Here is a 15,052-nt window from a genome sequence, read left to right on the forward strand (position 1 = left end):
CCAAATATTTTCACTCATGGTAATATAAAAGACCTTACAAATATGTCATGCATGTTGTTAAAAGGATGTTTTTATTTATCCTTTATACACAAGCATTTTGATAAACATCTTTGATTTTCTGCCAATTAGGGATGTATCATCATAATGAAGTTCTATAAACACTGAAATCTTGATACCACTGATAGATATTCTTTTCTTCTTGTTCTGAATCCTCTGAAGTAGATGTTACAACTTTCAGAATATCAAAAGATGGCGTGGAGAAGACTGTTACTTCTCTTCTCCTTGGTTTTTCACTTTGTTTGCTTGTTTTTCGCTCCTAGGCAGAATTATACATAAAAGTAGAAAGTGCTTTATATTTGGCTTATACTACTATACATGTGAGTGTAAGTGTGAGTGTGTGTGTGTGTGCACATGTGTGTATGGCCCATTCAGATATTTGTTAAAATAAAAGGATTGAATAAAATTAATTAACTCATCATTTGGTTGGTCATGGGGCTTGAACTCTGGGCCTGGGCACTGTCCCTAAGCTTCTTTTGTCAAGGCTAGCACTCTGCCATTTGATCCATAGCACCACTTCCAGTTTTTCTGTTTCTGTGGTACTGAGGAATCAAACCCAGGCCTTGCTTCATGCCTGCTAGGCAAGCACTCTACCTCTAAGCCACATTCCCAGCCCTCATGGATTTTTGGGGAAGTCTTGGGGCTTGAACTCAGGGCCTGGGTACCCTGAGCCTTTTTTTCTCAAGGCTAGAACTTTACCATTTGAGCCAGAGCTTACTTCTGGATATTTTTGTGGTCACTTGGAGATAAGAATCTCATGGACTTTCTTGCCTGGGCTGGCTTCAAACTTTGTTCCCCAGATATCAGCCTCCTGAGTAGCTAGGATTATGTGTGTGAGCCAGTGGCACCTGGCTTTTATGGTTATTTTTCAGATATGGTCTTATATGTTTACCTAGCACTGGCCTTGGACCATAATCCTCCTATTTATGTGCCTCCTGTATAGACAGCATTATATGTATAAGCAACCACACTTAACTTATTCGTTAAATTTTTGTCCTGGCTAGCCTCAAGCCCAAATCCTCACAAATGGGTTAGAAATTACAGTTATGTGCTAACACACCTGGCCCTTTGTCTAAGAATTTTTAAAAATATGCGTTTTATTACTATCAAAGGCATATAGTATACCAAAGGTGTTTCAGCCTTAAACTTGTGGGCTAGAAAAATCTTACTTATGCAAGTAGAATTAGACACATTTAAACATATTATCCAAAGCAATGGATTCAATGAAAGTGAAATTACGGTCTTTGCAGAAGTCTTCTCTTCCTTATCTTTTATATAAGTTTTTCTCATTTTGTCAACTCTTGCTTGAGCCTGCTTAGAATAACGAGTGGTTGGTTTCATATCAGTTGGCTGCTGATAGGGGCGATATAAACTGCAGATTTTTGCAAAGGATGGACACCTAGGAGACAGAAAAAAACACACACAACAAAGTTGACATGAAAGCAGGTACCAAAGTGTATGAAACCAAATGCTCTCTAGCAAATATATCATACACCTCAATACACTGAACAACCTTGTTTGTGAGCTTTTAGGTTAAAGTTGTAATGCTTGCTTGAGTTTACATGGCATTGTTTTTTTATCTGGCACTTATGGAGGTATATAGATGATAATAAAAGTGATAAACCCTGGAATCAATTGAAAATAAACTTTTCTGGAAAATATCGTGTAATGGCCATTGTAATCTCTATCTATCTATCTATCTATCTATCTATCTATCTATCTATCTGCCTTCCAGTCCTGGGGCTTGAACTCAAGGCCTGAGCACTGTCCCTGGCTTCTTTTGCTCAAGGCTAGCATTCTACCACTTGAGCCACAGCACCACTTTTGGGTTTTTCTATATATGTGGTGCTGAGGAATCGAACCCAGGGTTTCATGTATACGAGGCAAGCACTCTACCACTAGGCCATATTCCCAGCCAAACATCTGCATTGTTTAATCTTTCAAATCATGAGCCATGAGCAGAGAAGGCTGACATTACCCAAGAAGTAACATCACCTCTCCTAAGCAGCTCTTAACCAGTGCCTCAGTACTCTGACTCCTTTGGTCCTATGGGATAACTCTGCCTTGCATGTGCTACACTGGCTCTGACACTCCTTGGTAGGGTGGCATTAAGATCATTACCTACAGTGTCACTCACTTGCAAACACACACACACACACACACACACACACACACACACACACGGCTGCCTTCCCTTTGGTATTGCTGCTCAGACTCTCTTTCACCAGTAGATCCCAAATAAATGACTCAAACTCAAATCCTTATCTAAGGGGTTTGCTTGCGGGAGATCCCAAATGAAAACAGTATTCAAAAATACCCCGATGAAAATGTTTTTCAAAAACTCTCCAACTGATTTACAAGTTAGCTGCTTATTTGGCTCTTTTATAAAATTAAATGTTTTTACTGTTATCATAAAGGTGATGTACAGAGGTTTTTTTTTTTTTTACCATTTTATATCAGGTAATGAGTACATTTCTTTTTCTTTTCTTTTCTTTTCTTTTTTTTTGCCAGTCCTGGGCCTTGGACTCAGGGCCTGCACACTGTCCCTGGCTTCTCTTTGCTCAAGGCTAGCACTCTGCCACTTGAGCCACAGCGCCACTTCTGGCCATTTTCCATATATGTGGTGCTGGGGAATTGAACCCAGGACCTCATGTATATGAGGCAAGCACTCTTGCCACTAGGCCATATCCCCAGCCCAGGAGTACATTTCTTTTTGAACAATCTCACCCCTTCCCTTGCTCTCTCCCAGTTTTTCCCTTCCATTCCTGCCCACAGTTGTATAGTTCATTTTCAACACAGGGTCTAGGGATTAGGACTACTGCATTTCTTCATCCTTTATCCCTCCATTTATGTGCCCTCTTGCCCTCCAAAGACAGATGATAAACTAACAAGACAAAAAATACCTCTTGTTTCCATTTCCTGGAGTTCATTTTGATAAATAATATTTTATGGGCTGGGAATATGGACTAGTGGCAAGAGTGCTTGCCTCCCATACATGAAGCCCTAGGTTCGATTCCTCAGCACCACATATATAGAAAATGGCCAGAAGTGGCGCTGTGGCTCAAGTGGTAGAGTGCTAGCCTTGAGCAAAAAGAGGCCAGGGACAGTGCTGAGGCCCTGAGTCCAAGGCCCAGGACTGGCAAAAAAAAAAAATAATAATAATATTTTATATGACCAGAGGCACAGAGGCATTGTGTCTTTGTGTTCTTCCCATAAGAGTATCCTCTTTGGTCTCGCTGTGTGAATGTCTGGCATATTTGGTTCTTAAATGACTCATTCTTGGACAGTAGCATGAATCCAAATGGTGGCAAAGGGTTAATTTCTATATTAGATGATCATATGGATGAGTTAGAAAAAAAAATCTGTTTTACAATGACAGACTGCACCCTAAACCAGGCCATCTGTTTGGCAAATGTATATCTTTCATCATAAAATAACTGAGTTAAATTATGTTATTGGGTCAGTACTTCTTATCTCTGTTCTTCAAGAACTCTAGCATATTTGCTTGACTGTGGGTCATCAGTATCTTCTTCATGGTTTAAAGGAGTAGTTTTCATTTGAAACATGCATCTAAGAATAATTACCAAGTACTCTTCAGTCTTATCATCGATTGTTCTTAAGAAAGCCAACTTCATTTGTAAATAAAATGGGCTGTGTGAGTCTTACTAATGGAAAGGAACAGGAATGGAATTGGCACAGTCACAGTCTGCCTTTCAGATCAAAATGTATCTATTTTGCTATAACCTCTACCTTCAAAGTGTGTGCATTGGTTCACATGCTATAAAGAAGGGAATTGTCCCTGTAATTTATATGCAATTTATCCTAGGCCAGGGGAGCCAGAACAGTAAGACTGCAATTAGACTTCATCAGGAAAGGAAAAAGTTCTTGACTCTATGCTGCATAGGCAGTGGGAGCCCTTTAAATTATATTGATGAAAATAAATATTAGCATCCGCACCCAGGGTGCTCTCACCAACCACATCCAATCCACCCTTACCACCTTTCCACCCTCCTCCCAGTACTAGATAGCTCTTGCTTCTTGCAGGTTGCACTGCCTCTTACATCCACTTAAAAGTAGTTGAATAATAGGGGGGTAGGGGGAACAAGAAAAGAGTGATCAATAGAGAGGGTCAATCTGACTAGGGTATAATATACATGTGTGTGACAGAGCACAGTGAAACTCCTTTGTACAGTTAATATTCACTAAAAATTGAATGGCATGAATATAATACAGGATCTATTAGACAGTTGGGTACCACTAGGAGTGGGGAGGTGAAGGAAAGCAAATATGGCTGAAGTACTTTATACCCATGTATGAAAATAGCACAATAAAACGTGTTGAAACTGTTTTAAGAAATGGGAAGTAGAAATAAGGGAGAGTGATGGTGGGGTAAATTTGTGTGGCATATGCACATATGAAATATCACAATGAAACCCTTTGTCCAATTAATGTATTCTAATAAAAGTAAACAAAAAGAAAAATGAACCAATAACTGGTTAAACTCATAAAATTTATAAATCACAAATTTGTAAAATTTATAAATTACAAATATATAAAATTTGAGAATGTTATTTCTTTCTCCTCCCTCTCACTCTCCATCCTTTTGTCCCTCCCTTTTTTCTTTTGTGCCAGTACTGATTTCTTTCTCCTCTCTCCCTCACTCCTTCCCCCCCTCTTTTTGTCCCTTCCTTTCTTTCTTTTGTGCCAGACCTGGGGCTTGAACTCAGGGCCTGGACACTGTCCCTGAGCTTTTTGGCTCAAGGCAAGCACTCTACCACTTGAGCCACAGCTCCACTTGTGGATCTTTGCTAGTTAATTGGAAATAAGAGTCAGCCCAGGCTGAATTTGAACTGAGATCCTTAGATCTCAGCCCTTTTGAATGGCTAAGATTTCAGGCATAAGCCATGGAGGCCTGGTGAAAATGTGATTTCTAGATAGAAAGTTTAACAATGTAACCAAAAACAACACAAAGCTCTATGTCTATTTGAACGTTCTCTGTGTCTACTATCTGTTCTACCTAAAGACTTACCCTCAATCGCTATACAGTTTTGATATTTGCTGTCAGCTTCCAGGCACCTTGAGTTGCCCATTTGATGGTACAAGTTATCGCCCCAGGTACTGCCTGTTCTTTAAGTTTGGTGCTCTGTGTAGGCAATCTGCCTCAACTCTCTTTTCCCACATGTGCCTTAATGTTATCACTAGTGAGCTCTTTGGCAGAATGTGAACATTTTTTGACATGCCTTTAGTATTGTAACACCTAGGACAGCTTTCTTTTACCTCGTATCAGAAACAATCCGCATCTGCTGCTGACGCATCTCTTCTGTCCGTGGTTTCTGTAACAGATACTTCATTTTTTTCTGTAAACGATCTGAGATGACACCAGTGTCCACATAATAAAGTATGTCATACATCATCATTGACTTGGGAACGTTTTGGAGCGTTAATTTTCGCCAGTAGTTATTCCTGCCACCAGATGAAGCAGGAATTTCATCAAGAAGACTATTATACTGTATAGGAAAAAAAATTGGAGAGTGATTGGTTGTGGGTAAGTTCTAATGGTTTCATACACATTTCCCAAGGTTCCATTTAAATGTCATTGTATTCAAAAGGTATTTCTTTGTCTTTTCTCTGAACTGTATGGAATGTTCTCTTCTAAGATTCCTACCACCTAAATATCTGTTATATCTATACCTTAGATTTCTTTTTTTTTTTTTTTTTTTGGCCAGTCCTGGGCCTTGGACTCAGGGCCTGAGCACTGTCCCTGGCTTCTTCCCGCTCAAGGCTAGCACTCTGCCACTTGAGCCACAGCGCCGCTTCTGGCCGTTTTCTGTATATGTGGTGCTGGGGAATCGAACCTAGGGCCTCGGGTATACCGAGGCAGGCACTCTTGCCACTAGGCTATATCCCCAGCCCTATACCTTAGATTTCTTAATGGAAAGCAGGATTCATGTCACCTAGTTTATGCATGAAGGACCATGTTTATTAAATGTTTATTCAGTGTATAAATTGGTACCCATAAACTGGGCACCAATGATCCACACCTATAATTCTAGCTACTGGCCCTCCCCCCTTCCCCCCCTCGCAAAGTACTTTACATTAAGGGAACTTGAATGTATTTCGCAACACTTAGGGATATGACAATTTCTCAAGGCATAGAAAAAAGTACTTGTTCCCTACTATAATATACAGAAGAATGACGTGACGTTATCTGAGAGGGAACATTTCAAGGTCACCACACACCAGCAGTCCAAAAGGCCTTCAGACAAGAAGGCAAATATTCTTCAACTGTCTCTCCATATCAATAAGTTTTTTTTTTTCTGGTTATAGATTAAACTCAGGATCTCACTCATGCTAGGCGAGGAGGCTACCACTAAGCCTCCTTCCCAGTTCTCCCATCCCCCCACCAGCTTCGTTGAGATTCACATAACATTCAATTCACCCACAGTGAATGGCTTTTAGTGTATCCCTGGTTGGTAAGTTTGTACAAAAAATACTTCCATTCTCAATATTTCTAATGCTTTATAGTATGTTAAATGTGTTGAGATTTCTTTCCTTTTCCTATGTACTCATAATGCTGTAGGTTTAATGTTTATTTTTAATTTGGTGTACACACACACACACATATTTTGAGGCAGGGTCTCACTATATAGCCCAGGGTGACTTGAAACTGCCTACAAATCCCAGTCTGGCCTTGAACTCACAATCCTCTGGCTTTAGCCTCCTGAGTGCTGGGATTACAGGCATGCATCACCACATCCAGTTATTTTTAATGAGTTGATAAAATGTTTAAAGGTCATGACACAATTACAATTTTCCCTATTGATTATGTGTGCTTTGATTTCAGTTTGAAAAGTCACTGTTACAGTCCCACAGTACTGTACAAAGTGAGAGTGCCATTCAGCCATTGGTGGCATTCTCACGCCTGTAATCCTAGCTACTCAGGAGGCTGAGGTCTGAGGATTGCAGGAGCCAGCCTGTTTAGGAAAGTCCATGAGACTCTTATCTTCAGTTAACCTCCTTAAAGCTGGAAGTGGAGCTGTGGTTCAAGTAGTAGAGAACTAGCCTTGAGCAAAAGAGCTCAAGGACAGTGCCCAGGCCCTGAGTTCAAGCCACTAGGAGGACCAGCACCACCCCACCCCAAAAAAAAAGAATCCCAAAAACAAAACCTGAGAATCCCTATGTAGTTTATTTCTCAGAAGTGCCATAGTAAAATGAGTCAACATCTCAGACCATCAACAACCTGCTTTGTCACTTATTCACTGTGGGATCATGGGCAAGATTTTGGACATTGTTAAACTTCACTTTTCTCATCTATATAAAGGTTCACATGATTTACAACCTCAAAGATTAAAGGAGATAAAATGTGTGTCAAGAGCTAAAAGCAATTCCATCCATGGGCTCCATAAATACCCATAATCATCTTATCTCTCTCTTCCAATATGTCTATTTGGGGACATCAAGTCTTGACTTATTCACAATTTGCAAGTATGTGACCCTTGTCCTTAGCAAACTGGCCTCCTTAGCGCTATTTGCTTCTAGGTCCAATTCCCTAATCTCATAGGCTAAATCTCTCAGAAAAAAAAAAGAAAACACAATCAGGAGTCTTTAAGGTACTGCATTAATTTTGTGGGAGTTTATTAAAACAACAGAGTAAAAAGCTAAGGCCACATATACCACTATGATAAGCCAGAATTTTTGGATCCCTTTTTTCTTTAGAATTTGCAAAATGAGAGTAATGACAGCACCTGCCTCTTATGAGAATAAAAGATGTTAGTGTTACAGAAACATTTGTGATCTCTTCTACTACTACTACTACCACCATCCCATTTAATGTCCTGATTCAGCACTGCTATCCATCCAGTAATGCAAACCAGCAACTTAGGAACCATGCCAGACACCTTCCTTTAGTTTCCTTCTCTGTCTGTCACTCAGGCTCGCAGCTTTTACTCTATTTTTTGCATCTTCAGACTCACATCCATAAATCATGCAACCACCAGTTCTCTTAGAATTAACGAGAGCCTCCAAAAGGGTGAAGCCTCTTGCTGCTTTCTAATCCATTCTCTACACTGAGTGAGAGGGACTTCTTTATTCTTTAGATTAAACCAACCTTCCTTCCTTCCTTGCTTCCTTCCTTCCTTCCTTCCTTCCTTCCTTCCTTCCTTCCTTCCTTCCTTCCTTCCTTCCTTCCTTGCTTCCTTCCTTCCTTCCTTCCTTCCTTCCTTCCTTCCTTCCTTCCTTCCTTCCTTCCTTCCTTCCCTCTCTTTCGATTTTATTTATTTTTTGAGGTCTTTATTTCACTTTTCTTTTTTTTTGCCAGTCTTGGGGCTTGAACTCAGGGCCTGAGCACTGTCCCTCACTTAGTCTACCACTTAAGCCATAGAGCCACTTCTGGTTTTTTTCTGTTTATATGGTGCTAAGGAATCAAACCCAGGGCTTCATGCATGCTAGGCAAGCACTCTACCACTAAGACACATTCCCAGCCCTCTTTCTATTTTGATACTGGTACTAGGTCTTGAACTCAGGACCTTGAGCTCTCACTTGGCTTTTTCTCTCATAAGTGGTACTTTACCACTTGAGCCACACCTCCAGGCCAGATGTTTTGGCTGGATAACTGGAGATAGAGCCAAGGGAGCAATTCTGTCTGGGCTGATTTTGAACTACAATTCTCAGATCTCAGCCTCCTGAGTAGCTAGGATTATAGGAGGGAGTCACCAGGGCCCGCCTTGAACATCTTATTTCTTCGAACACTTCACTACTCGTTGGCTCTCATATTTCTCTTCTAATAAATTTTTCTATCATCTTTAAAAAACATTGCACCAGGGCTGGGGTGTAGCTCAGTGGCAAAGCGCTTGCCTAGCAAGTGCAATGTCCTGGGTTCGATCCCCAGTACCAAAACAAACCCAACAACAACAACAACAACAACAAAAACATTGCACCAGCTTCTCAATGAATGCAGAAAGAAGAAAATCTGTCCTTGACTACAGCCCAGAGCCCTCCATGATCTCTTACCAGCCCGTGGCCTGGCTACATAGCATACCAGTGCACTCTCTTCTCCAGCCACAATGACTTGCTTTCAGGCCCTGCTGCCATCTCTGCTTACCCCCATACTGATATGCATAATCAATCATGCCCAGCAACTGTTTCCCACTTTTCCCTTGCTCCTAGTGTCTTGGCATTTTTTTTGGCAGGTATGGTATAACAATACACTCAGGGACGGAAAGCTCCAGCACATAAATCATGATTGTGCTAAATCAATCATGGAAGAGATGCTGTTTCCCTTTAACAGTGATCGGAATGGAGGAGCAAATGATTCTGTTCTAAATAATGTGACCTGAATAGAAAGAAATCTGTTGGGGACTTCTGGGAAATGTTTTCTTTCTTGAGATAAAGAGAGCAAGATGCAGCTGGGTGCCAGTGGCTCACATCTGTAATCCCAGTTACTCAGGAGGCTGAGATCTGAAGATGGTGGTTGAAAACAAACAGCAGGAAAGTTCATGGGATCCTCTTTCTTCCAATTAACCACCAAAAAGCCAGATGTGGAGTTATGGCTCAAGTGGTAGAGTGCAGGCCTTGAGCAAATAAAGCTCAGGGAGAGTGCACAGGCCTTGAATTCAAGTTTAAGTAGCTGCACAAAAAACTAAAACCAAAACAAAAAAGAAAAACAAAGACCAAAAACAAAACAAAAAAAATAAAAAGCAATATATTAAAGTTTCTGTCTTCTTGTCTTTGAATGGAGTTGAAGATGTGATGGTCATCTAGTAGCCATGTTAGAGAAAGCAAGAAACCTACTGAGAAGTTGGCTCAGAATGCTGTTGTCTTAAGCTACTGAATTAGCTAGCCCAAGAACCACCTATCCAGGGAATTCTTTCGTAAGGCAATAAATGGCCTGTATCGTTTAAGCCTCCTACAGATGGACATATTCTGTTCCATCAGAAACCTTTGAAATAAGAAAATTTCCTTACCAAATTCAAAGGGAATACCAAATTTGAGAGACACAGGGTAAAAAAAGAGAAATAACTACAAAAGCAATACTTGCAGAACTGTTTGGTGTAAGTGAACTGAACACCTGGGCGGGGGGGGGGGGGGGAGAGGGAAAGGGGGGGAGGGAGGGGGGCATGAGGGACAAGGTAACAAACAGTACAAGAAATGTATCCAATGCCCAACGTATGAAACTGTAACCTCTCTGTACATCAGTTTGATAATAAAAATTTGGAAAAAAAAAGAAAATTTCCTTACCATGTCAAATCCTTATTATTTTAATCCCACCCAGATTTTTATTTTAATGTTTTATTTTGCCTAGGCTCTGTCCCTGAGCTTCTTTGCTCAAGGCTAGTGCTCTACCACTCTGAGGATTGGCAAGAGAAGGGGGTGGGGGGAAAGGACAAAGTCAGGAAGACTTTTTGTTCTTTGTTTCTAAGTCTGTAACTCAAAATTACTTACTTGCACGTAATCTTTCAGGGTGACAATATCTGTGTAATCAGTTACTTTGAACTTCTGGTAGTAACGCTCATCTTCCATAATCTGTTGATAAAATTTCTTTTTCCCCATCATATTACAAGCACTATACATTCCCTATAAGGAAAATAGAAACAACTATTTTACAATGGTGGAATAATTCTTTATTCTTTTGGAAGTATTTTGGTTTGAACTCAGGGCTTCATGCTTTCAAGGTAGACATTCTATTACTTAAACCATACTCCCAGCCCTATTTGCTTTATTTTTTCAGGGACTATCTGATCTTTTTTGCTCAGGCTGGTCTTGGTCTGCAGGTCTTTTAGCTAAACTACCTGTGCAGTTTGGATGGCAGAAGTGAACCACCACATACAACTTCTTTTGTGGAGCCTTCCTTTTTGCTCTAGCTGGCCTTAAAACACAATACTTCCGATTCCTACCTCCCAAGTAGCTGAGATTACAAATGTAAGCCACTGCACCTGGCCAAAAACAGTAGTATAATACCTTGTATGATCATATATAAAGCCCATACTTTATATATCCTTTTTACAAATACATACAATATATTTCCTTTCTCCTGGCAGCATGTTATTTAATAGAAAGGCTACATTTATAAAGAAGAGATTATATAGAAAAAATTTTGGCAGCATTTGGATTTGAACTAAAGGTTTTGCACTTGCTAAACAGGCAATTTGAGCCATGCCTCCATCTAGCCTTTTATCCTTAAGTTCATCTATCTATCTATCTATCTATCTATCTATCTATCTATCTATCTATCTATCTATCTATCTATCTATCTTTTATTGTGTCAATTCTGGGGCTTGAACTCAAGGCCTAGGCACTATCTCTAAGCTTTTGTGCTCAGGACTAGTGCTCGAATCACTTGAACCACAGCTCCACTTCTGGCTTTTTGGTAGTTAATTGGAGATAAGATTTTTACCAACTTTCCTGCTACGGCTGGCTTCAAACCATGATCCTCAGATCTCAGCCTTGTCAGTATCTAGGATTAAATGCATGAGCCACCAATACTTGGCTGCTTAGGTTATTAATTTTTTTAGCCATACTGGGGCTTGAACTCAGGGCTTTGTGTTTTGCTAAGCAGGCACTCTATCACTTGAACCAGGCCTCCAGCTCCTCTTGTGTAAATAACCTTTGTGTTGGTTATTTTCAAGCTAAGGTCTTGCTTTGTGCTTGGGGCAGCCTGAGCTTTGGTCTTTCTACTTGTTCATTCTCATGTCTCTGGGGATGACAGCTACGCCAGGGCACGTCGCCATTGTGCTTCCCCTGTAGCTGGGATAACAGGTGTGTACCACCCTACCTAGCTATTTGTTGAAACAGAGTCTCGCAGACTTTTGTGTCTTGGTTAGCTTCAACCTATGATCAATCATTATGGCTTGAGCCATCATTCCCAGCTAATTATTTTTCAAATAAGGTTTTACATGTACTTCCAGGCCAGCCAGGACTGTGATCATTCTATTTATGATTCCCACCTAGCTGAGAACTCAAGCTATATGAGCACATAGATATTTATTAGTTGAGATGGGGTGGGATATGTCTCATAAATATTTTGCCTCACTGGTCTCAAACTGCAATACTCCTGATCTCAGGATACTGAGGAGCCAGGATTATAGGAGTGAGTCACCATATCTAGCATAGGGATTTTTATTTATCTTTGTGCAGGTCCTGGTACTTGAACCTGGGCCCTGGGCCCTGTCCCTGAGCTTTTGTGCTCAAGGCTAGCATTCTACCCCTTGAGCTACAGCTCCACTTCGGGCTTTTTGGTGGTTAGTGATGTGTGTCCCAGACTTTCCTGCTCTGACTGGCTTTGAACCATGCCTCTTGAGAACTAGCCTCTTGAGAAGCTAAGATTCTAGGCGTGAGCCACCAGTGTCCTGGCATAGGGGTTTCTAACCTACACAACACTTGTTTCTATAACTATAGCCGCACAATTTTAAAATGCAACTAGAGAATGAGTCCACAATCCTCTACAGTTTATAATTTTGCTTTAAAAATCAATTTCTCTCCCCTTAAAATGTTCTTTACCTTTAAAAAATGGAAAAAAAAACCCTCTAACCTCATTTGTACTTTCAATGCAAGGAAAACTGATCTGGTGATCAAGCAGGTTGCCCTAGGAGCTGCAACAATACTAGGACTGACTCCCTTTTCTGTGTTAGTACATTGTTCTCAAATGGAAACATGTACGTTTCAGGTTGCTTAGGCCTCCCTCCTCTTCAGACTTCATTTTCAACCAAAGAGAAGCAGATAAAAGATTTTTTTTCTTTTCTTCTCAAATGTCAATAGTTTCTATTTAAGGAAAGCATCTGGGAGATCAGAGACTGAAGAATCACAGAAAATAAGAAGGCTCAAATACTGTCTCCATCTATTAGCATCCCAATCTTCCACATTTCCCTATCCTTGTACTAAGAACTCTACATACACTGGGAGAGATTAAGTATTCTCCACATCCATAAGCACATGCTGACTCTCCTAACACATTTATATTGTCTATTTGTGCTCTGGCCACAAAGGGTGTGCTTATGTAGAAGGAGGCTGAAATAAAAGAAAACACAAATATCTTTTGGTTCCAATTTCTCTTTCCTCTTTGCAACTCAGAATGTGTCATTTGTGAAAGTATGGTGATTCTGATAGGAAGGAAAGAAAAGAGTGCTTTGAAGATCAAAACCCAGAATTTATGTTCTTTTTACTTAACACACATCACAATAGCTAGCCTTCATGTATTCTCTACTCTCATTTTCACTTTTGTTATCGGGGATCTTCCTGTTTATTTCTATTTTTGTGGGGTAGGGGAGTGGTAAGTACTGAAGTTTGAACTCAGGACATCTCATTTGCTAAACTTGTTTGGCTGGCATTCTACCACTTGAGTTTCACCTCTAGTTTGACTTTTTGTTTTGTTTTGTTCTGGTCCTGAGGCTTAAACTCAAGGCCTGGATGTTGTCCCTGAGCTTCATTTTGCTCAAAGCTAGTGCTCTACCACTTGAGCCACAGCTCTACTTCTGGCTTTTTTTGTACTTTAGTGGGTATAATAGTTTCAGGGGCTTTTCTGCCCTGGCTGGCTTCAAACTGCGATCCTCAGATTTCTACCTCTTGGGTAGCTAGGATTACAGGTGTAAACCACTGGCACCTGGCTTTAGTTTGACTTTTTGATAGTTAATTGGAGATGGATTCTCCTATTCTCAGACTGAGGTGGCTTTAAACCATGATCCTCTAGGTCTCAGCTTCCTGAGTAGCTACGACTGTAGACATGAGCCACCAGCAGCTCTTCCTCTTTCTATTTTTTTTTTTTTTGGTGCCAGTCCTGGGACTTGGGACTTGGGGCCTGAGCACTGTCCCTGGCTTCTTTGTGCTCAAGGCTAGCACTCTACCACTTGAGCCATAGCTCCACTTCTGGCTTTTTCTGTTTATGTGGTGCTGAGGAATTGAACCCATGGTAGACAAGCACTCTACCACTAAGCCACATTCCCAGCCCCCAGCGGCTCTTCCTGATTTCCATTTTTTTCTTTGTAAATTCCAAAGCTGTGAAGACATATGTGGAAAATAAAAAAGGAAATATGCCAATTCAATATTTCTATGCTAAATTGAAGGGATAGAAACCGTTTGCTGAAAATGTGAGAAGGAGCTTTCCGATAGGTAGATCATTTTTGCCTTCCAATTTTATTCATGCGTCATAAGGAAATATAATATTGGCATATCCATTATGCTTTCTTACAATTGATTTCATGTGGATTGTAATTAATCAGCCTTACAATGACACTGAAGATAAAAACAGTTCATTGTATCCTGGATAGGTAAGAAGACCTGCATTAAGAACTTCTTTAGGTGTAACTATATTTTATTTAGCTGAGATTACTTAGAAAAGATAATTATTGTCTGTTTCTCCTCCTGTGCTCCTCGGCTACCAAACCTCACTCCAAGACCCAGTTTCCTTGTTTGTATAGCACCTTAACTGTGATGGCCCATTCCAGTCCCTTGGCCCAAGAAAACCATGCCCATTTTTGAGAGGGTTTTTGGAAAAGTTTGCTGTCAATGTCAAGATGTTCATTGTCAGATGTTCTTTGTGCATCCTGAGGTTCAGGAAAATAGAAATCAATGAGCAAGAAGAACTTGGCCTCAGGAGGAGAGAATGGGTGAAATCTAGGTGAAGATTCCAGGATGCTAGTCAACATGAGTAGGATTCAAGAAGTGGACTCAATTCTGTTCTTAAGGGGATTGCAGTCTTATACTGACCTGGGCCTAAAGCAAGTAAGACTCTGTATGGAAAATGAAGGCAAAAGGGCCTGGTGGTGTGGTTCAAGTGTAGAGCGCCTGCTTAGCAATACAAGACCCTCAGTGCAAACTCCAGTATCACAAAAAAGCACAAAGAAAGTTAAAAAACATCTCTGTATGGATTTTTTTTATGGAAAAATAGAGGATACATAGCAAACTATTACTAATGATTAATTCAAAAGAGTGATGAATAAAGGCTTATTTTCTCTTGGCTAGTTCCATCATTTCCCAATAGTTATTTAACAGTTTAAAGGGGGAA

General features: G+C 40.4%; 1 protein-coding gene across 1 annotated transcript in view; it reads right to left on the bottom strand.

Annotated features, from left to right (window-relative positions):
- Positions 1 to 139: 139 nt before the first annotated feature.
- Positions 140 to 15,052, bottom strand: part of C28HXorf58 (chromosome 28 CXorf58 homolog) — a 27,988-nt gene continuing 13,075 nt past the window's right edge. The window contains exons 6-9 of the mRNA XM_048335491.1: positions 10,498 to 10,629; positions 5,335 to 5,564; positions 1,183 to 1,456; positions 140 to 316 (exon numbers count right to left, since the gene is read on the bottom strand). Of these exons, the coding sequence (XP_048191448.1) occupies positions 140 to 316; positions 1,183 to 1,456; positions 5,335 to 5,564; positions 10,498 to 10,629 (813 nt within the window). The remainder of the gene's footprint in view (positions 317 to 1,182; positions 1,457 to 5,334; positions 5,565 to 10,497; positions 10,630 to 15,052) is intronic.

The sequence above is a fragment of the Perognathus longimembris genome, chromosome 28 (genome assembly GCF_023159225.1).
Source record: "Perognathus longimembris pacificus isolate PPM17 chromosome 28, ASM2315922v1, whole genome shotgun sequence".
NCBI lineage: Eukaryota > Metazoa > Chordata > Mammalia > Rodentia > Heteromyidae > Perognathus > Perognathus longimembris.